This window comes from Corvus moneduloides, chromosome 7, assembly GCF_009650955.1.
Source record: "Corvus moneduloides isolate bCorMon1 chromosome 7, bCorMon1.pri, whole genome shotgun sequence".
NCBI classification, from domain to species: domain Eukaryota; kingdom Metazoa; phylum Chordata; class Aves; order Passeriformes; family Corvidae; genus Corvus; species Corvus moneduloides.
Window position 1 is genome coordinate 27,381,426 of NC_045482.1, and position 21,262 is coordinate 27,402,687.

The 21,262-nt window shown below is 47.4% G+C and overlaps 1 protein-coding gene and 1 long non-coding RNA gene across 2 annotated transcripts; one reads left to right on the forward strand and one right to left on the reverse strand.

Moving 5' to 3' along the window:
- Positions 1-538: 538 nt before the first annotated feature.
- On the reverse strand, positions 539-4,564 carry LOC116446929. The gene is made up of 2 exons (XR_004241441.1): positions 4,479-4,564; positions 539-2,712 (listed from the first exon to the last, which is right to left on the reverse strand). It is a non-coding gene; the product is annotated as an uncharacterized LOC116446929 (long non-coding RNA).
- Positions 4,565-4,987: 423 nt separating this feature from the next.
- Positions 4,988-11,332, forward strand: INHBB (inhibin subunit beta B). Its single transcript, XM_032115411.1, has 2 exons — positions 4,988-5,915; positions 8,578-11,332. Exons 1-2 carry the CDS (start codon positions 5,513-5,515, stop codon positions 9,351-9,353), a joined length of 1,179 nt encoding a protein of 392 aa, XP_031971302.1. The 5' UTR covers positions 4,988-5,512; the 3' UTR covers positions 9,354-11,332.
- Positions 11,333-21,262: the final 9,930 nt, after the last annotated feature.

Consider the following 21,262-nt stretch of genomic DNA (forward strand, 5'->3'; position numbering starts at 1 on the left):
CCTATTTGATTTTCAATAGGACTTTTCCTTTATACAGAATTATGGTGCTTTTGAAACAACCACTGTTTTTGTCACAGTTGTTCAAGAAGTAATTTTGTGTAGTGAGGAGTGAGTCTGATTACAGATACATAATTTCATCTGAAACTAAAGAATGTAATGAATACAAATTCCAGATAGAGCACAGCACTCTCAGCCTGCCTCTGTATCCATGTGTCTCAGTTTCTCTGTATTTCCTGCAAGATGACAATGGCCACCTTGTAAAAAGCTCTTTCAGATATGAGGCAGAAGTATATACTTCGAGGTCTAGCCTTGAAACTTCTGTGGGATAGCAATACTCTTCTGAAGTGCCATTTAAAACAGATTGCGTTTCACTACGTGCAAAAATCCCCCATATAGATGCAGCTATATGAGCAAAAAAAAAGTGCTTTTGCCAGTATAGCCTATTTTATTTGGGAAACGCTTGCAGAAAAAGATGCTTGTGCTAGTAAAACTTGTATTTGCTGGTTATCAAAGGAGAAGCATTTTTAGTGCAAACCAGGCCTCTCATATGTGAAGCTTTTATTCAGTTCAGCCATCAGTACAGTAGAGAAAATCCTTTCTCAAAGGGATTAGTAAGGTTACCTAATAGATATTATTAATGGTTTAAGAGCATAAAAGGTGCTTTAGCTAAAGGTGAGGGGCTAGATCCTGTGCTAACGTAAATTGTTCATGGTCCCACTGAGGGCATGGTGGAAAAACAGAGCAGCAAGGGAGCTTCCTTGTGCCATTGCTGCCTGCTCAGTTTCTAGCTCAGGGCTGCACTGACCGGCCTCTCCAAGAGTGTGACTTCTGCATCCCTACCCCTGAGAAAAATGTGCATAAGCAAGTATCTAGGTTATAGAGGAAGAAAGAGTTGTACTTAGGAAGACCCTGTTTGAGCAGGGAGGTTGGATCAGATGACCCCACGGGTGGTCCCTTCCAACCTGACCCGTTCTGTGATTCTGTAGCGGTTGGATGTCTCAGGAACATGCTGGTTTACACTGCCTGAGGATCTCAGTTTATACTGTTTTTGTTATACTAGTAGCTTTTTATAGGCATCAGATTCCAGTCATGAGACTTGATGATTCTACAGAAAATACCCTCCGACGCTGTACTTTCTCACAGCAGGGCTCCCTGGCTAATCGTGTGCTTGCCCGTCAAGCACAAATCCCAGCCATTTCCTTCCCAGTTTTCCCCTGCATTTAATGTATGGAAAAGCATGACCCTGAATCAGATGAATAGCAGCCGGTTTGAGAAGGTGTGTGTGAAAATGTATCCTCACGCAGATGAGCTCAGAACAAATAGAATAGAGGGGAGGAGGGGAAGAGAGCGGAGTAGGGGGAGTGTGAAGCTACCCTTTCCCTCATAGTTTAGCCACTATGTGTAAGCAACAAGTTTATGCCCAAGGGAAAGAACTGAAAGCTGAGGAAATCTTAAAATTAACAGAGCTTTATGGCTCAATCAATAGGCCATGCTCCCTGAGCAAGATTAGAAATCAGATGGCACATTTCTTTCTGTTAACCCTGTTTGCTCTCCGCAAAGGCTCTTCTGCCTGAAAGCATCTGAGGTTTGATTAAGTTCTTCTCTAGGAGGAAGCCAGAGAAAGTCCATTGTGTGAGAACTGCCTCCAGAATGCTATGTTGGACACTTTAAATAACAATAGAGGTTATTAGAGTTTTAGTTGGTTAGTAATTGTGAGAGAAGATAAGTCTTCCCAATATTTGAATATGCAAAATGGCTTTGGTTAACTGAGAGAGGGGTGGAAAAAAAAGCAAAAGCCAAAACATGCCACTACAGTGGGTAACAGGGATGATTAAAAATCCCCATATGTAAAAAAGAAAACCTCTGCCTTGTTTTACTACTAGAAATACCTTCCCAGATTTGTTATCCCCACCAAACCCATGATATTTTCCCTCTTTGGCATTTCATTCTCACTGGGGCAATGAAATAGTTGTTTCCAAAGGGAGACCGACTGTGTTTGCACTTATTTTTTGTTTGACAGTGACCTCTGTGAACCAGTCATCACTGCTCTGCCTGTTGTTTTCTTGTTAGCTCTTTGCTGTCAAATTAATTACTGTGAAGTACTAAGCTTGTTGCATTCACGTGCTCTTATTAGCTCACAGGATGTCAGAGTGATTGGATTTTTAGCATTATTTCTTTTTTTACATTCCAGGCTTTCCATTCAAAACCTGTTACTGGCAGGGAGGAAATACTGTACCTAATTCTGATCTTTCGTCAGGGTAGCTCCAGTGATGCTGAGGATTTACAAATCCTGTATGCAATTAGACTTTGTTTATATTAAACCCAACATGAACAGTTAGATTGGGATTGCAATGTGACTTTGAAGCACAGTATTAAATGTCCTTCCTTTTGCAGTATAGAACAAGAAAGAAAATATTTACGGTGAGAACAGCATTTGTCCCCTCCATTCTTAAATCACAGTAATGAGCTGATCCTCCACTTGACCCTCTTCACACTCCTGAGTTGCTTGTACTAGTGACAGCTAACAGTGCTCAGACGTGTGCAGTCCAGGGATCTATGAGAAGTTTTATTCTTTTCTTCTTCTACAAAATGAAACTAGCAGAAGGGACTCCTTTGCTGTCATGCTTGAAATCTGTGTGTCCTGCATCTGCCCCTTGAAAAGCACCATCTGGCTCGGTGAAAAAGATGAAGGTCTTGAGACTTGTCTTCATTCTTGAAGGTAGATTTTTGTTATTAAAAAAAAAAAAAAAAAAAAAAAAAAAGTAGATGCGATTAGAAGGGCCAGCAGCCCCGCTGGCCGGGCAGGAGGCTCAGCCCAAGGTACTCCTTCGCCCAGCGCAGAGCTCCAGCTGCGGCGCGCACTGCCCGCTGCCCAGCCCCTCGCCTCCGCGGGACCTGACACCCCGACCCGGCCCGCGGACACCTCCCCGGCGCGCCCCACGGCCGGGTCCTGCCGTGCGTCGGTGGGTGCGCACGGGATGCCGGCTGTCCCCGTCCCGCTGTCCCCGTCCCGCTGTCCCCGTCCCGCCGCCCCGGTGCCGCTTCCCCGGTGACCCCGCCCGGCCCCGCCGCCGCTTCCCCGCGCGGCCCAGAGGGGGCGCCCTCGGCCCAGGCTTCCCCTGTGGCGGCGGCGCGCGGGCCCCGCTCAGGTGAGCGCGACCCCGCGGGGGGGCCCGGCCCGGCCGGGGCGCGGAGCGGCCGCGGTGACGCCTCGGTGCTGCCGCGGCCGCCGATGTGCGCCGGGCTTCTCCCCTCGACCCCCGTCCTGGCCGCTCGCCCCCGGGCAGGGTTTTCTGCGGGAGCCGGGTGGGAATCTCTCTGACCCCTGCGAGGGGTGTCACAGCCATCCCCTTTGCCTCGGTGCTCCGTCCCCCCCAAAGCCCGGCGCTGCCCCGCCAAGGCGCGGAGGAAAACCCGGTCCCCGGGCGCGGGCAGGGCCGGCGCTGCTGCCGGCTCCCCGCCACGGCTGCGGGAGCGCGGCGGTCCCGTTATTTCCCCTCCCGGCTGCCCTCGGCCGCCGCCCCGGTCCCCCTCCCCCCGCTGCCTCCGACAGGCTCCGCGTCCCTCCTGCCCCACGGAAAACACACACAGTCCGCGGCACCCGCCCCGGCTACCCGGCCCATTCAAATAAACAAACAGAAACCCGCCCCGTCGCAGAGCCAACCCGACGGTAAACTTTCTAATGACTTCTTCTTTCAAGTGCTTAAAAGGCAAGCAGCACTGGGGGAGGGGAAGAAGGGGACATCCATCTCCCGGCCGGGGCGGGAGGGGGGCCAGAGCTGCCGCCGCTCGGGGTCCGTCTGTCCGTCCGTCCGTCCTGCCGGACGACGGGACAGGGATGCGAGCCGGTGTGCGGTGGGTGTGTTTGCAGGAACCGGGAGGGAGGGAGGGGACGGGGGGAGTTAAAGAAACAGCATAGTTAATATTTCCACATCAGGAAGTTACTGTAATAGCCCAGGGGGCAAAAGACTTAACTTAATCTCCTAAATAGTGAGGAACCCATGGCGTCTCTGTTATAGGTTGGAGTTCCCACGTGGTTTTAACTCCTGTATAAAAGTTTCAGTAGAAAGTGCCACAATGTCGTGATTTTGCAGGGGGGAAAAAATTAGCAGGAGGAGATCAGAGAAGATAAGCGAGGAGCAAGCAGCTTCCCCGAGACCTTTCACTGCGGATCCGAGAGGGAACATCAGACGCGTAAAAAAAGAAAAACAAAAAACAAAAACAAAAACAAAAAAACCAAACCAAACAAAAAACCCCAAACAAAACAAAACACAGCGTTCAAGCCAGCACAAGGCGAGCGAAAGATCAAAAAGACGCAGAGAGGGAGACAGATTAACTGGAGCAGCAGCAGCAGCAACAACAACAAAAATCACACTTAAAATAATAATAACAATAATAATAATAAAACCCAAACCACCAACAAGGGAGATATTGTTTAAAAGAGCAAGCGAGGGAGCGAGCCGAAGAGCTGGTCTGACCGAGTGGATCCGTGCAGCTTCTCCTGGGATCGCCGGGATCGCGCCGCTTCCCCGCTCCGCGCCGCGCAGCGTGCGGTGCCCTGCCCGCGGCCGGGGGTCCCCGGGCGCCGCCACCGCATCCGCGCCGGACTCCGGACCCTCCGCGGTGCTTTGAAAATAAAAGCATCTCGCTAATAATAAGCGGGGCGGTGGGGGCAGAAGACTCGCAACAGTGGAGCTGCCAGCCGCGCACCCCCTGCCCGCCGCCCCCGGCTCCTTCCCCAGCTATGCTCCGGGTCAACTTTGATGGCACGTTGAGAAGCAGCGGGCGCTGAAGGGGGACAACCGAGCGGCGCGGAGCCGACCTGCTCAGAGACCTGCACCCACGGATTGTCTTGCGGGGGCGGAGTGGGCGGGGGGGTACAAGTGGCATTTCTCCCCCCCCCACCCCCCCCTCCTTCCAGGCTATAAATTGGATTGTATATAAATCTGCTTCGTTTATCTCCCTGACCCCCCTCAATGACGCTGGACTAGAGAGCTCCTCTCCGCGGCCCGCCCCGACCTGCCGAAGCGAGCGATGGACCACGAGCAACTGCGCCCGGGGATGCCCCTCTGAAGCGACGCGGGGCACCGGGGCAGAGCGGCGCCGCCTCTCCCCTGCTCCCCGGATCCCCTCGCACCTCCGGCTCGCTCCCCGCTCCCCCTCCCTCCTCCCCGGGCTCCGCAGCCACCCCCTCACCTGCTGCCGTCCCCCTCCCCCGTGGAGCCGGGCTCTCTCCGTGCACGCCAAGCCTGTTTCCCCCCCCGCCGCCAACTTCGCCCTCGGTGCCTGCGCGTGCAGCCTCCCCCCTCCGCCTCCCCGGCGGCACACGCCGCTTCCCCGGGCGCCCCCTCCCTCCGCCGCGGCTCCCCCCCTGCGCGGAGCGGTTGCGGCCCCCCAGCTTGGCTGCCACCGCCCCCTCCGCGCCGCGGAGCGCTCGGAGCGGCGCTGCCTGCAGACGGGCTCCCTGCGGCGCTCCGGGGCGGCCCCCAGCTCGGCCCCCCGCTCCTCCGCCATGGACGGGGCGGCTCGCCGGGGGGTGCTGGCCGCGCTGCTGGCCTGCGGGCTGCTCCTGCTGGGCGCCGCGGCCACCCCGACCCCGCCGGCCCCCGCCGGCGGCTCCCCGCAGGACACATGCACCTCCTGCGGCTTCCGGCGGCCCGAGGAGCCGGGCAAGGTGGACGGGGATTTCCTGGAGGCGGTGAAGAGGCACATCCTGAGCCGACTGCAGATGCGGGACCGGCCCAACATCACGCACGCCGTGCCCAAGGCGGCCATGGTCACGGCGCTGCGCAAGCTGCACGCCGGCAAGGTGCGGGAGGACGGCCGCGTGGAGATCCCCAGCCTGGACGGGCAGGCGAGCGCCGGGCCCCCGGCCCACGACCCGGTCTCCGAGATCATCAGCTTCGCCGAGACAGGTGGGCGCCGCCCGGCCGCGCGCCCCCGCCGCCCGCGCCCCCCTGCCCGACCCGCCGCGGCCCCTGCCCTGCCGCGCTCCCCGCCTGTCCTGCCTCGCCCCGTCTGTCATTCCCCCTGCTCGACCCCTGTCAGTCCCCCTGCTTGACCCCTGTCAGTCTTCCCTCTCGCCCTGCCTGTCCTCCTGCCCACCTTCGCTTTCTGCCTGCCTGACCCCTGGCAGTTCCCCGGCTGCCCTTGCCTGGCCTCCCGCGCACCCTGCCTGCCCTCCTGCCTGCCCTTCTGCCTTCTACAGGCACCTGGCCGCCGAGCTCACCCTCTTGCCCTCCATCTCATTCTCTCTCCCTTCTGCCCCGCACCGTCTCGCCCTGGCCCTGCCCGCGCCTTCCCGTCCTCCCTGCTTGTGCCCCCGTGCCCGGCATTCTCCCCGGGTTGTGCCCTGCAACTCCCCTCTCTTGTCCCTCCATCCCCCCGCAGCCTCTGTGCCCCCGGCTCCCCTCCGGCGGTCCTTCTAGCTGCACCGGGGTTTGTCTCCGTCCCTGCGTGTCCCACTGTCCCTCCTCTGCCTGTCCCGCTCCATCTCTTGCATCCTTTGCCTTGTCTGTCTGCCCTGCACATTCAGCTGGTTCATTGCCTGCATCTGTCTGTTAAGGCTTGCATTTGCCCATCCTGTCTTTCCGTTTGTTTCCCATTTATTTAGCTTTCGTTTGCAGTATTGGCCTTGTCTGTTTGCCCACTGTATGCGGTGTCCTACCAAGCATGTCTGTCTCCTCTCTGTCTGTCAGTCCGTTTGCTAACTGCCCTCCATCCCCACGGTACCAGGCATCTCAGTCCTGTCCAGCCATTGCAGTTATGTGTCACCGAGTCCCTTCAGCACAGCTTTCCAGTAGTTTAACCACTGTCCCCGTGAACTTTGCACATCTGGCTGTAACACCATCACTCTGCAAATTACCTCTCTCCTGTCTATCTGCCCATCTCTCCTTTCCTTCATCGCTCTATCGCTCGGTTCGTTTTTCTCTCTCTATCTTCTTGTGGCATCTATATATCATTTGTCCACAAAATAAATCTCTTTCTATCCTGTATGCTGCCCACTCATCTTCTTTATCTACCCTCCCACTTACCAAAGGCATATACATTTACAGTATCTATGGGATCTGTTGCATTATACATATGCTTGTTATATTCACATACAAAATTTATGAGCACACATAATCTCACACAACACAAGTGATGTGGATCGGTGCAGCAACACCGTACTGTTCTTTTTCTGTCACTGTCACCACAGTTTATGAAAAAGTTGTGTATTTACTAACATGTGAAAGGCTTTCTTAGTGTACATTTTGGGGGTTATTATTTTTTAATAGGCTGTTGTTGGGAAATCGGGGGTGGGCTTGTACTGCCATTTAGTATTCAGTCAATCGCTGTCTTTTGTAACACTTCCAAAATTGACTTTATGTAAAACGTAGACAAACACAGTGAAAATTTTTGTCACTGAACTATTACAAGGTACTGAATGGGCTCTGGAGGCACATTTGAAAGGCATCTAGGGTAACAAATGAAGACACCGACTACGCAAAAAACCCCATTCAGAGATTGACAAAAATGATAAAGATTCTTAGGGAAGGAAAAGGCAGAAAAATCTACATTTAGCTCTGTACAGACGGAAGCAAAACCGATAAGGGCAGATGAGAAAATGCCTTTCCAGCAATAATTTTAAATAGCGATTGGGATGCTATGATTCAGGGACCAGAATTACGGTCTCCGCCATAAAGGCCGGCACATTTATCACCTACGCCAAATTTAGTTAGGACTTAGAGTACAAAATTGCAGGAAGGCCGCTGGTATTTCTGAAATATTTCATGCAGCAGGCTCTTCTGTTTACAAATAAGGGGTTATATCAGACATTTGGTGACATTTGGTTTTCTGTGACAATTTCTCTCCTTTAATTCTGGTGTTGCTGAAAAGCGTATTGAGAACAGCCAATAACGGCATTACAGCGGGAACAACCGCTTCATTGCCTTGCCTCGTATGGGAGTTCATCCTTTCGGGGAGAAAAGGCAGAGATTGAAATGATTAATAATAGCAGATATTCTACCAGACTAAGTGGGGGTTAGCTTGATCTGTTGGACAAGCAGGCACATTACTGAAATATTTTCCGTTCTGTCGTGAATCCTCTCCTTTAAACCGCGACAAGAATATGTGCAAATCGAAACGAAATCCCTCGTTTGGCATTGGTGTTTTAGTGGTTATTGAAAGAGCTCTCCCCATGAGAACTGGCAGGTAGCTGAAAGTTAAAACTGTTCTTAAACTGATGAGATAACAGAGTCCTAGTCCTGGTGCCGGTCTTTTTCAAGGTGCTGCTGTAGCATCTTTAAATCTGGCTGGCTGGAAAAAAACATATTCTGGAAAGCTCTTGCTGATGTCTGTGGATCTGACCCATCCGATTACAGCCCGATGTTGAAGGTTGCTGTGGGGAGTCCCCTTTTCAATTAATTCTGATTGCAAATTGGGGATATCTGATGCAGTGCATGCCTTCTGGCTGGCACAGCCCCGTCGCCGCTCGCTCGATCTGCTGTGCTCTAGTGTTGTCCCTGAATCCAGACAGGCACACAAGCTAACGTTTCCTTTTTGACTTAATCTTGCTGATCTCTCCTTATCTTGCAGACGATCTGGCCTCATCTAGAGTCCGCCTCTATTTCTTCATCTCGAATGAAGGGAACCAGAACTTGTTTGTCGTTCAAGCCAGCCTGTGGCTTTACTTGAAGCTGCTTCCATATGTCTTAGAGAAAGGCAGCAGGCGAAAAGTAAGAGTCAAAGTCTATTTCCAAGACCCGGACACTAGCAACAAGTGGAATGTGGTTGAAAAGAAAGTTGATCTCAAAAGAAGTGGTTGGCACACTTTTCCCATGACAGAGGCGATCCAGGCTCTGTTTGAGAGAGGAGAAAGGAGACTGAACTTGGATGTTCAATGTGAGGGCTGTGAAGAGTATTCAGTGCTGCCAATTTATGTGGACCCCGGGGAGGAATCCCACCGGCCTTTTTTAGTGGTGCAAGCCCGCCTCGCCGATAACAAACACAGGATCCGGAAAAGAGGCCTGGAGTGCGATGGCAGGACCAATCTATGTTGCAGGCAACAGTTTTACATTGACTTTAGACTCATTGGGTGGAATGACTGGATCATAGCACCATCAGGTTACTATGGGAATTACTGTGAAGGGAGCTGCCCGGCCTACTTGGCCGGTGTCCCGGGGTCGGCTTCCTCCTTTCACACCGCTGTCGTGAATCAGTACCGAATGCGGGGGCTGAACCCGGGCACCGTGAACTCCTGTTGCATTCCAACCAAACTTAGCACAATGTCAATGCTGTACTTTGATGATGAATACAACATTGTGAAAAGGGACGTTCCCAATATGATTGTGGAAGAATGTGGTTGTGCTTGATTTAAGGTGTGTTTTGGGGGGGGAGAGAGAGAGAGAGGGAGAGAGAGAGAGAAACATTCCCGTACAAGATGGTGTTGGAGGAAGTTTCACTGTGTATCCAGGCATCAGTGTTGGAAAGTCACTGTGGAAAAGTTTGACAAAAAAAAAAAAAAGAAAAAAAAAAGAAAAAAATAATAATTTCACTTTGGTGTCAGGACAGTGGCAGTTTGTGGATCATGGACACTTATATATTCTACCACTTATAAGTTAATGCTATGAAATATCTTAAAGACACACACACACACATGAAATGTGGGCACGCACACAAACACGCGCTCATACACACAGACACAGACACAGACACACACACACGAGGCAGCTCGGAAAAGGGACATGAGCACAGAAAGTCAGTGACCAGTGACGACGGACCCAAATGCCTGCCAGTACGAGTGAACGGCTGAGCAGCTGTTTCCCCGCCTGCCGGCGAAGCCAGACCGAAATGAGCTCCCTTTGCTCAGGCAAAAGCACAGACTGTGAGAACACAACGTATTCTTGCACGCAGGTGTCAAAATGACCAAACTTAGAAAATTTAAAAAAACAAAAAAAAAAAGTCTACTGTCACCTCTTAGGTCTAACAGGAAGCTGCAGGACACCTGCCTTGGGAGGCGATCACTTCCTCTTAATTTAAATTTATCTAAACATAAACATCACAGATACCCGCTTCTTCCTACAGCACTTCCAGCAAGGAATCGTGTGGTTTCATCAGAGAGAGAGAGAGAGAGAGAGAAAAGGGGACAGACATGTAAGAAACTGCTGTATTTCTAACACCTGGCCGTTGCAGAGTCACAAGCTGGGCTGGTGTGATCCGATGCTTTCACTACCTACTAGCAGCCCATGGTTGGCTACACGCGCCGTGTCTTGGAGAAGGGAATCGATACCATATCTGGACTGTGTTGACTGTTGGCATCTCTCACTGTTTGAAGAACAAAAAGTCGAAGTTGCAACCTGTGTTCTTCAATGGGGGACTCGGCAAGGCCACGTCACGTGGGGGACAAGCAAACAAGCAATGGCCACCACGGCTAAACCAATGAACCCTAAAGAGGAGTGACAGCGGCAGAGTGGAGACGTTCTGGGAAATGCAGTGCATTTAATAACAGGCGAGGAACATTTTTACAAGTCTTGGAAAGGAGGAGAGAGGAGAGTGCTTTCAATTTCCTTACCAGGAGGTGTCAAGGATGGCCATAAAGATCAGAAAATAATGATACAGCATAGCACTTGCAAACTGCTTGAATGCACGTATAATAGCACTTGCAAATTTCAATGCCTTGAAAAGTGGTACTTGATAGTGCACTTATCTTTGCTCACTATCTAGGTAAACAGGTGCCGCATGAGCTATGCAATTTAAAGTGTTGACCCATACTAGACAAAACTGGACTTATGATATGACTTTTTTATATTTTTTTATACTTGAAATTAAATCTTTTGCTTCTTTTTTAAAGCGAATGATTGCTTTTAATGTTTGCACTGATTTAGTTGCATGATTAGTCAAAAACTGCCATTTGAAAAAAAATGTTATTTTTATAGCAGCAAAAAATGAATACAGTTAAATGTATTATACATAAATTTTGGAACCAAAGAGGCCAACATATTAGTTATAATTTTTATGAGATGGCAAAGCCATCATATATCATGTAGTCATACTGAGCAATCCCTCACGAGGCCTACCAATTGTTTCAGGGTACAAAATGGATTCTGTTTGTTCTATTCAGTGTCTTTTCTATACCATACGCACATGGAATGTAGAGTGAAAAAAAAAGTGACTATTGTAGAATACATTACAATATGTGCATCCTTTAAATCCAATTTTTATGTTTATTTAATAAAGTTCCTTTTAGGTTCTGTTCCATAATAATTTAAACCAAACAATTTTCACTTAGATTTGCTGTTGAAGTATTTTACATTTGTGTACAGTTTAAATAAATAAAAAAGATTGAAAACTGGATGTGCTTTTTTTTTTTTTTTTCAGTGTGTAACATCTGGAGGAACTCGCTTACTTTCGGGACTGAATAGGCTGCAGACGGTGAACTGTCGCATTAGACCGTAGTCGTATTAGTCATTGCAGAAAGCCTTGTCTGAGAGCTCAGCTGCGATCCTAAAAATGTTACACTCCAGTTTTACTGCTGTCTATACATGTAAGCATCTGCTTCTTTCTCTCTGCAGCAGTGCAGGGGCTCTGGGCACAGGAACGGCGCTGTTCCGCATACCTGCAGGTCATTTACAGCAAGTTCCTGGTTCACCTGCTGTGTAAGAATGTAACTTCTTCTCTGGGTCACTCCCCAACCGCTTAGAAGAAGTCAAAAAAAATTATGTGGAAAGCACTTCCAGGAATAAAAGACCAATAGTAAGTTTGGTTAATTTTTTTCCAAAACTAGCTGACACCAAGAGAGGGTGTTTTCTCTTTTTAGTAAAATATCTCCCTTTTACTAACAACCTACCCAAGCACTCAGCTGCACATATATCCAGATATTGATTTAATTGATCTTCACAGATAAATTCTTCCTCCTGGAGACCTAAGCAAATGCCAGCTGAAGCTGACAGAAGGACCTCTGTTGACTTAGCAAATGTTAGATCTGACCCTGAAACCCGAAAAGTGTTGAAGAAGCAAGATCATGCAACTAATGATGGGTTCTAGTTACAATTCACATTCAGGTGTAGCTCTGCCCAGCTCTCACAGCCAGGCGCTGGGGTTAAACAGGAGACCTGGAAGAGTAATTTGCTGTGACTGTGTCAACAATCTGCTTCTCAGAACTTTGTCCTCCAGATCAAATTTTTTGAATATCTCACAGCTTTCTCACCACCTTGAGCTGCACGTTGATTGTCACAGCCACCAACCACTCACTGTTGCTGCTTCATCTCTCAGCAGCCTTCTCTCTGGTTTTTGTTCCCTGGGTCAACTGTGCTACTGATGAGTTCAATAAATTCCCCTTGGAATCAGTGGCCAATACCCATCCCTTCAGTCTGAAGGCATGTTTGCCCTAATATGACACCGTCATTACAAATAAGACTGGGCTGCACTTTAAAAAATGGGATGTATTAAGAAATCTCGCCCATTGAAATGCAAGGCCCCAGAGGCTGGCTCCAGTTAGGTTTCATTCTTAATTGAAAGTGTTTGGTTCCTGGGGTCAAAGCCAAGCCCTGCGTTGGACACTGGGGCTCCTGTGCTCAGGAGGACAGCAGGGTGTCTCAGCGAGGGATTTGGACCTGCAGCCCTGGGGAACAGGGAATTGCTGGCAGCCAGGATGCTTTGAGCTTGGGCTGGCCAGGAGTGAGGGGCAGGAACAGGCTGTGCTCTGCATCCCACTGTAAACCCACAAGCAAGCTCGGGATCCTGAACTCTTTCACAGAGGCCATCAAAAAGCACCCCTTTTCTGGTAAAAGTCTTCCTCAGCTTTCTTCCCCTGTCCCTGCCTTCTCTGCTCCCTGATTTGTAGCTAGAGTTATGATGTTTACGGGACAGAAACAGAAATGCAAGGAAGAGCATGAATATCAGGATAGTGTGAGGAGCATCATCTGGGAGTCGGAAGAGCTGGATCATAGTCCAGGCTTCCAAGTCCTTTTATTTTGTGTGAAAGAGACCCTAGAAATCCATGTGACCTGAACATAATTGGAATTTTCTGCAGCATGGAGTCACTTGATGCTCTGGGCGTTCTACAGACAGTCAGGTGTTCTTGAATCCTGGCGCTAACAGCAACCTGTCACACAGATTTCTAAGGCTAAAATGAAATAAAATTGTCTTTAGTTTTGTGGGACCAATCTGAGACAGTTCGGGTTTATTTTTCAGAGATGTGACAAAGCTACTGCTCTTGCCAGCTTTTTACATGGGAGTGCAGGAATTCCGCTTTGTGCAGCTTCCACCTCCTGCATTTTTGAAATCAGGCAAAATGAAAAATGAGATGCCCAAGCCTGATGGCTGCTTTTCAAAAATTTTGGGGTTCTCCCATCTGTCATTCCCATCCTTATAAAACTGAGCATCCAGTTGCATTGCTTTATGCCAGGTTAGGTACTCTACCTCAATAAACAGCTGGGTCACATCCATACCCCCCCACCCGAAGGTGACTTGGTGACTCTCTCTTTCTTGTCTTTGATAGGCTTTGAACTCGATTCTGTAAATGCTAAATCAGTGTCTTCTGTCATGTGACAGAATCAATCTCTGGAGCTGGAGAATCTTCATCCTTTAAAATATTCTAACACAGGCAAAACCCCATCCCAGTGCCTGGACCTGCCACTGGTGTTAATGAGGATGGTGTGAACAGCGTGACTGTCACGATGTGGTGCAACAGAGCACTTGTTGGATTAACTCTGCATACATCACATATTTCCACACATAATAGACACCTGCTCCAAAATTGCCAGCTCTCACCTTCTTTGCTTTGTCACTTGTGAGAGATGAAGTCAGCAGCTGAAAATTAATTGCTGCACTTGACCTGCCACGGGAGAAGAGGGAAACCCCTCACCGAATGCATCCTTCGTAAGGAAATTCTTGTATGGACTGGTTTCTATTGGGAAGGGTAAGAGAAAATTTTGCAATATGGATCAGAAATGCAAATTTCTGTCTAAGAAGGGAGTCTGTTGCAGTTAATGCTGGTGTCAGTCTGCAGTAACCCCCCTAAAGTCTGCAAATGTAATTCAGGCTAGCACCAATATAAGTAAAGACACACCTGAATCTGGTTTTCTGGAATTCCTGATTGGGCCCAGCTCATGCTCAGTTCCGAGTATTTCTAAAAAAAGCAATTTTTCCTTTAGAATCAGCTGCTATAAGATTCAGCAAAACCCACAGATGTGTGTCTGGGTGACAGATCAGAACAAGAGTAGAAGACATCTCACTTTGTCATGAATCTCCCTACATACACTGGATTTTGGCCAGGAATTAGCAGTCTGCATCAGTACAAAATACTCCAGTAGCTTTCACTTGCTTGCCCAGTCAGTAACCTTGAACTAAAAGCTGGATTTACATGCCTGCTTGTAACAGTAGGGGCAAATTTTATTTGGGTAACTTCATTGATTTCAAGGGAATTGTTTCTGATTTGTACTAGAATAAGTGGGAGCAGATTTAGGTTCTTTAATGTTCTTCCAGTTTAGCTCTTGGAATAACTTATATTTCATTATTATGTGTTTATGTAATTAGTGCAATTATATCAAATTATATAATTGGTACAATTACTTGGACTCATGTAACCACTGCATATAGCATTCCATGCTGTAAAATCTTTTACTCTGGGAAAAAAAAAAAAAAGCAGTCAATATTACATGGGAATCTTAATTTGTTTTTAAATTCCAGTATCAAATTTAGGGCCTGACCACATGCAAGGAACTTCTGGTTCACATCAGTGGAATCTCTGAGCAGGCAACTTGCAGCCTTCACCATAGATACTGCGTTTTTAATCTGATTTGGCCAATTCTATTCAACAGAGGCCCTCCTGGAATGTGTGCAGCTCTAACCAGTCTTCCTTGTACAAAGCGGAGATGTCAAGCTTTTACACACACATAAACCATATAACCTGAGAGATCTTGAAGCCATCAGAGCCCTGAGATACGTGTACAGTTTTTTTATACTTGATCAGATTTACTGTATTTGTGATCTGACATTGAGAATTTTAAACCAATACTTTATTAAATTCATAGGCTCCCACTTTTTGGTCATTGAAACTGTTTTGTTTTCCCCCCCATCCTCCTCCCCCCCCCCCCCCCCCCCCTTATAATTTGCTTTCAGGCTACACTGTTGTGAAAGCTTGGAAGTAGAGGGTTCTGCTGTATCTGTTGTGGGCAGAGGGGGGTTATTCTGCCCCTGTACTCCACTCTGGTGAGACCCAACCTGAAGTCTGCCTTCAGCTCTGGGGCCCTCAGCATAAGAAGGACATGGACTTGTTGAAGAGAGTCCTGAGGAGGGTCACAAAAATGATCAGAGGGCTGGAGCACCTCTCCTGTGAAGACAGACTGAGAGCGCTGGGGCTGTTTAGGTTGGAGAAGAGAAGGTTTACAGTACTGAAAAGGGTCTACAAGAGAGCTGGAGGGGGACTTTTTACAAGGGCATGTAGTGAGAGCCAAGGAGTGATGGCTTTAAACTGAATGAGGGTAGGTTTAGATTAGCCGTAACGCAGAAATTCTTTACTGTGAGGGTGGTGAGGCACTGGAACAGGTTGGCCAGTGATGTTGTGGATGCCCCATCCCTGGAAGTGCTTTGAGCAACCTGCTACAGGGGAAGATGTCCCTACCCATATCAGGGGGCTTAGAACTAAATGATCTTTAAGGTCCCTTCCAAACCAAACCATTCTACGAGTGTATGAAAATCAAAGTAAACACATCCAGCAACACAGGAAAAAAAGGTAAGAAGGAAACTAATTTAATTTCCCTAGGTCAGACCAAGGAAGGCCCAGGGTGAGAGATATGATTGGTAACCACCCGATGGACTTCTCCTCAGAAAGGATCAGCCCTCTCAGGTGCTGTGCATTTGGAGTTCTGCCCTGGCCCAAATGCAATCATTGAACCCAGCTGACAGTGCACAGACCCCAGGGGAGGCATTGCTCTACTCAAAGACATCTCTACAGAGTCTGTGTGCTACTGCTCCTTCTCATTTTGGACCTGCTTTTGGAGAGGGTTCACCTCTCCGTGTGCTCTCCTACAGTCTGGCCTTTGAAATCAGGCTACAGCACAGCCATTTTAGGGCTGCAGCTTGTGCTGCCTCACTGCCTTCCTCCAGCTGGTAAGTGTGCTCAGTGCCTGTTATTTTTATCTTGAGCTTTTGCTTTGTTTTTGAGGATAATTACACATTGTTGCTGCAATATGTTATAATAAGTGCTATGAAGATGACTATTGTATCCAAGGGGAAAGAAGATGTGGCTGGGGAGCAAACTTAAACCTATGTGTCAGCAAAACAAACACGCTGTGTTTGGGCTGTGTCAGTCAAGTGGTACCAAAGAGGCATTTAGGTTTTACCCAAGTGGAGGCTGATGGACTGATCTCGCCCCTCTTCACTTTGTTGGCTGGAGTGGCTTGTGCCCCTTTCTGCAGAGGAGTTTGTGAGGAGCTGTGGAAGAGCTGCAGCAGCTGCACTTTCCTGCAGCCGGAGCTGAGCTCCTCACCCGGTGATGGGGGAGCCGGGCCTGGGCAGTGCAGGAGGAGTGAGGTAGGAGAGTTGGATGCTGAAGGTGGTACCATTTCAGGATAAAGGATTATAAATAATCCTGCATCTTGCTCCTGTGAGCTGGAGCAGACTGGGCTCTTGGACTTTTGGACCTCTGTGTGCCATATCCTATTCGCTATATGCTCTGTAATCACATTTGGTCTCTCATGGCCTGGTTTTGGGCCAGGTTTTGGAACAGATTCACAGCTGTTGGGACTCCAAGGTTATCAAAAATAATTCAGGACCTTATAAATTAAGGCCTTGGGCTCCTGTGAAAGGAAACAAACAATGTTATCTGTCTTAATGAGAGTCGTGTATGTGTGTTTTGTATCCAATTGTATGCATTATCTTTAGCAGTGATACTTCGTAAGACCGTGTAATTTATGAGGTGGTTATCAGTGACTCATAAGTATTTATTTATGTCTTATATGCATTGTGTATGTTTGGCTTGATCAGGGTGGCATGTTTGCATGGGTGAGCACCATTTCACATGTAAGCACACAGACAAGAAACACAAGGCTTTATCTAAGCAAATTGTCTTCTGCCAGGTTAATGCCTCTGTAATAAAATTTATTTTGGGGGATCCTGATGAGAGATTGGAGGTAACGCAGTGTAGCTACTGACTATTTTGAGTAGATTTCTTGTCTCTTGTGTGCCTTATCCTTGCTAAGTAAGTTGTCTTAGATTCAGCATGTGATATGTAGGTGCCCTTGTGATGGCTGAAGAGAGGCAGCCTGTTCTCAGATGTGGCTCTTCTCCAGCCTGCTCCACATCCAAAAGAGTGAGTGCAGCAAACCACTTTTGCTCAACTCGTGTTTTGAAATTGTTCAGAAACTGGTTTGGTCTTTAGCACAGTTTGGAGCAACCTTGATGCTGCCTTTAAGGCAGCTGCCAGGGGTCCCCAGTGTAAAAGCTGAGAAAGGGCTGGAATACCATAGTGCCCTGACCACATGCCTTGTATTTGGCCATGCTTCCTATACTGGGAGCTTTTGGGTGGCACTTGGGTGGAGTGGAACCCATCTAAGTCTCTGTGCCAAGTGTTTCTTATTAAGTACATGATAGTCACAGAGATGCAGGATTTAAGCCAGCTCTGTTAGCTGTGCACCACAGTGGTTGAATCACTATGTTAACAGTGCATGACAATGAATCAAGCCCTATATTTCATTTTATGGGTGGGTTCCACTTACTTTGTTCTTATTTTCTTCTCCCCTTCCTTTGGCAATTTAGACATGTGCATCTTGGAGAACATTGCTTCCAGACTGTATCCCCTTGAATGGGGTTACTGCATCAAGCAGGGAAAGTAATGCTGTGCTTAAGTTCTACCCTAAATGAAAGCTTTTCCTACTTTGCATGCCGCAAATAGCCTTTTAACTATGGAGAGCACATGCTGTAAGTGTACTCTGGGATTTGATTCCATCCTTTGTCTGTTAAGCTTGTGGATGTGCCAGTTCTTAGAGTAATCTTTTTCTTCAGCATCACCAGTTGCCATCCATAGTTACCAGATAAAGCAACAAAAGGAATGGCAAACCAGTCCTTGTGCTGATGGCGACCAGTTTGCTGCCTCTGGTAGACTTTCTTGAGGTGATACTGAATGCTAAAACAATTCAGATGCGCTCTGTGATTTGCTGGGTTTATCTATTGATGTTAATGTAGGGCCAGATTCGGTTATTCACACCTGTGGAAAGCAGGTTCAAAATCCTACCAAATTGGAATTCCCCAGTCAATTACAGTCAAAAGCGGACTGCAAGACTGTACAGAGCAAAGCCCGTAGTGCTTTTGGTGCAATATCAGAGCCTTAGCTGAGGGTGCTGTTACTCCATGGGCTTCTGTTCAGTTGCACCAATTTGCACCAGGTGTGAGTTTATCCTGTTGGCTTGCAGACAAACCCCTTGCTTTAGATCAGTCAGCAGTTGGGCTCCTGGTATTGTGCTCTGTGTATTTCTGTAGCTGGTGATAGCTATTGTTCTTTTCTGCAGTATGTTCACGGCATCAGGCATTATGACTCATGTCATAACACCACTGTGAGCCATTTGTTTAATAATACAGCATCCGTGTTGTGTCACTCTAGCAATGTTCTTAATTCTTTCTATTATTAACATCTGTTTTGAAGTGTTTATACTTGTAATCTAGCTTCTAAAATTCTCACTGGATATAAGCTGGTGAAAGAGGAAAGTGTTCATAAACACATCTAAAAGAATCTGACACTTTATTGGCCATACCTGATCAGAAAACCAAGAAGTGTATTTGTTTAGGACTTTTTTTGGTTTGCAATAATGCAGGTTTCTTCAGCACCTAGAAACAAAAATGCAAGTGCTACTTTTTTGTTGGTTTTGGTTTTTTACTCCTGTGGACTAGTTGGATTTTAGTTGTTAATGGTATCTTTTAATTTGACAAAGCAGATGCTGTAAAAAAGGTAGCTTGCCTTTTTCCAGTCAAACAAATTAGTAATTTGTTAGGGTGGTGGCTCTTTTAGACAGGGCTTGTATCTACATCCTATCTACAGATCTTTGAAGCTATTTGTGCATCCCTGGCACTTTGCAGAATGTGAAGAACCTCCTTGAATCCTTCCTTTCTGTCCACTGGCAAAAGAGAGGAGCGAGATCCAGCAAATATTTGGGCAGCAGATCTTCTGTTGAAGCTGTTGGAGTAGAAATGCGTAGCCTATAAACAATTTGGGGTCAGGGAACTTCTGAAAGGTTCTTTGTTGCTGTTGTTCTGTTGTTGTTTTGGTTTTTTTTTTTCCTGTCTGATTGGCTTAGCTTCTGGTGATGTTGTCATACAATGACAACCCAGAGGTGTCTTTCTGGAAAACAGGAAAGTTCTGGAACATAAATGTAGCTCTCTTCTATTCTGCTGAGATGTCTGCAGTGACCCTTTATTGGGGCTCTTAGTAAATCTTGCCATAATTGATAGAAACAGCTTTAAAAGAAAAGCAAAACAGATCATGAAGAAAAGAAAGAGCTGATAAAGCTTCTAGCATCAAGAGTGTGCATGTTGAAACACTCTCTAATTATATATTTATCCAATCCAGTTAATACTACAGAGCTTGCAAAAAAAGCCCCATAATTAGGGGTTATGAAAATGTCTACATAGCAATAATATGGCACCTAAATATAGCATCTTTCCTCCTGAAGCACTTTACATCATTTGAGAACCATGGACTCAATTCACAGCTGGCATTCACAGGTGCAACCTTATTGATTTCAATGGAATAGTGCCATTTTTATCAGGGATGAATTTTGTCATAAATGGAAGTTTTATCTTAGGGGCTTGTAGGGCTGCCCATCCCAATATTATCTGCATATCTTTTACATCAAATTAGCTGGCAATAGCAAAGCCTTTAGCAGACTTCACAAAGTTTCTGCCACATCCGCCTTTTTATCCTGCAGAAATCTTTTCTTGGGCTAAAGTTACTCATATTTTGTGTCTTTTGGGGACTGGGAGAGAAGAACAGATGATGGTAGTGAAAATGTACTACGTTCTTTTGGTGGGTAAAGTGACAGTGGGTTTCACTCAATGTTTCTGCAGGAAGCTGAATTCACAGTTGTAGTTTCTGCATTGAGAGATCAGGACTTTGGGACTTGTGCTGCTCAGAGCACACCTAGAGCTCAAACATATGGTCCTTTGACTGTAGCAGGACCTGAATTATGTATTGGTCATGATGTCCATCACTGATGAAGTGACTGCTACGTGCTATTTTAAAAAATTGCAAGGGAACTTTGTCCAGTGCCTGGTGAAGTCACTGGGGCTAAGGCTCAATGCTTATGTAAGGCTCAATGCACTGTATTCCACAGTGTCAGAACAGGCCCCGGACAGTATGACTTCTCTGCCACTTTGCAGATTACCTATAAAAGTAATGACAGACCTGTCACCTACTTCCCTCCAACATGGGAAAGACAGTGTTTCCTGAGTGTGAAGTAAAAGGCTGTACTGGGAGCTCAGAAGGAAAGAAAAACAGTTGGCTTATACTTCAGTTGTATTTGCCACAACCTTCCGTGTGAGGAAAATTTGATTAGGCTGAAACTCACCAGCTTGAAGAAGATCAGATGTTGGTGGGGTAGGAGTGAATCCTTCAAGTCAGAAGGTGGGCAGGGATTGTTTGTTCTGTGGCTGTGTATCAATTATAGTCATTAAATGAAACTAGAAGCAGCCAGGCTCAAAGCAAACAAAAAGATGTTCTCCATGCAAGTGGTAGTGGACACAAGGAATTCACTGCCAAAGGTGGTTGTGGAGGCTAAAAGCTTATTAGCGTTCAAAGGATGACTGGACAAGTTTGTGTAAAGAAATGCATGGAGGATTATTAAGTAGCTAGAAACCACATCTGGCTTAGGAAATACCTTGATCTGAAAATAGCTGGAGGCTAGCAGAAATGTGAGGGAAATGGCATAAGTGGTTCCCTTGCTTCTGCTGCTTTCTGGCTTGCTTCAGGAGCCAGCTATAGGAGACTTGATGCTGGGCTAGATGGACTGGTATGCCCATTCTTGTGGTTGTACTTGATGTGGCAGCTCTGCCCTGCAGGTTATTGCAGCAGGCACATACGGGTTGGTTCTCTAGAGGTGTTGTGTGCTCCAGTTCTCCTCCATTTGTGATTGGTCAACTTGGTCTCATGTTACCTGTGAAGCTCTGGGTTTAGATCTTCTGTGAAATGCATCTGGATGATGTTTTATGTTGGAATACCTGCTAAGTATGAATGGAAAGGCAAGATTGTGGAGTACTGAAAATCAGTCCTGTTTCCTGTAATAACTGATTT

Coding starts and splice junctions, on each gene's coding strand:
- INHBB (XM_032115411.1), top strand. CDS start 5,513: ATGGACGGGGCGGCTCGCCGGGGGGTGCTGGCCGCGCTGCTGGCCTGC. Junction 5,916..8,577: donor CATCAGCTTCGCCGAGACAG/GTGGGCGCCGCC, acceptor CTTATCTTGCAG/ACGATCTGGCCTCATCTAGA.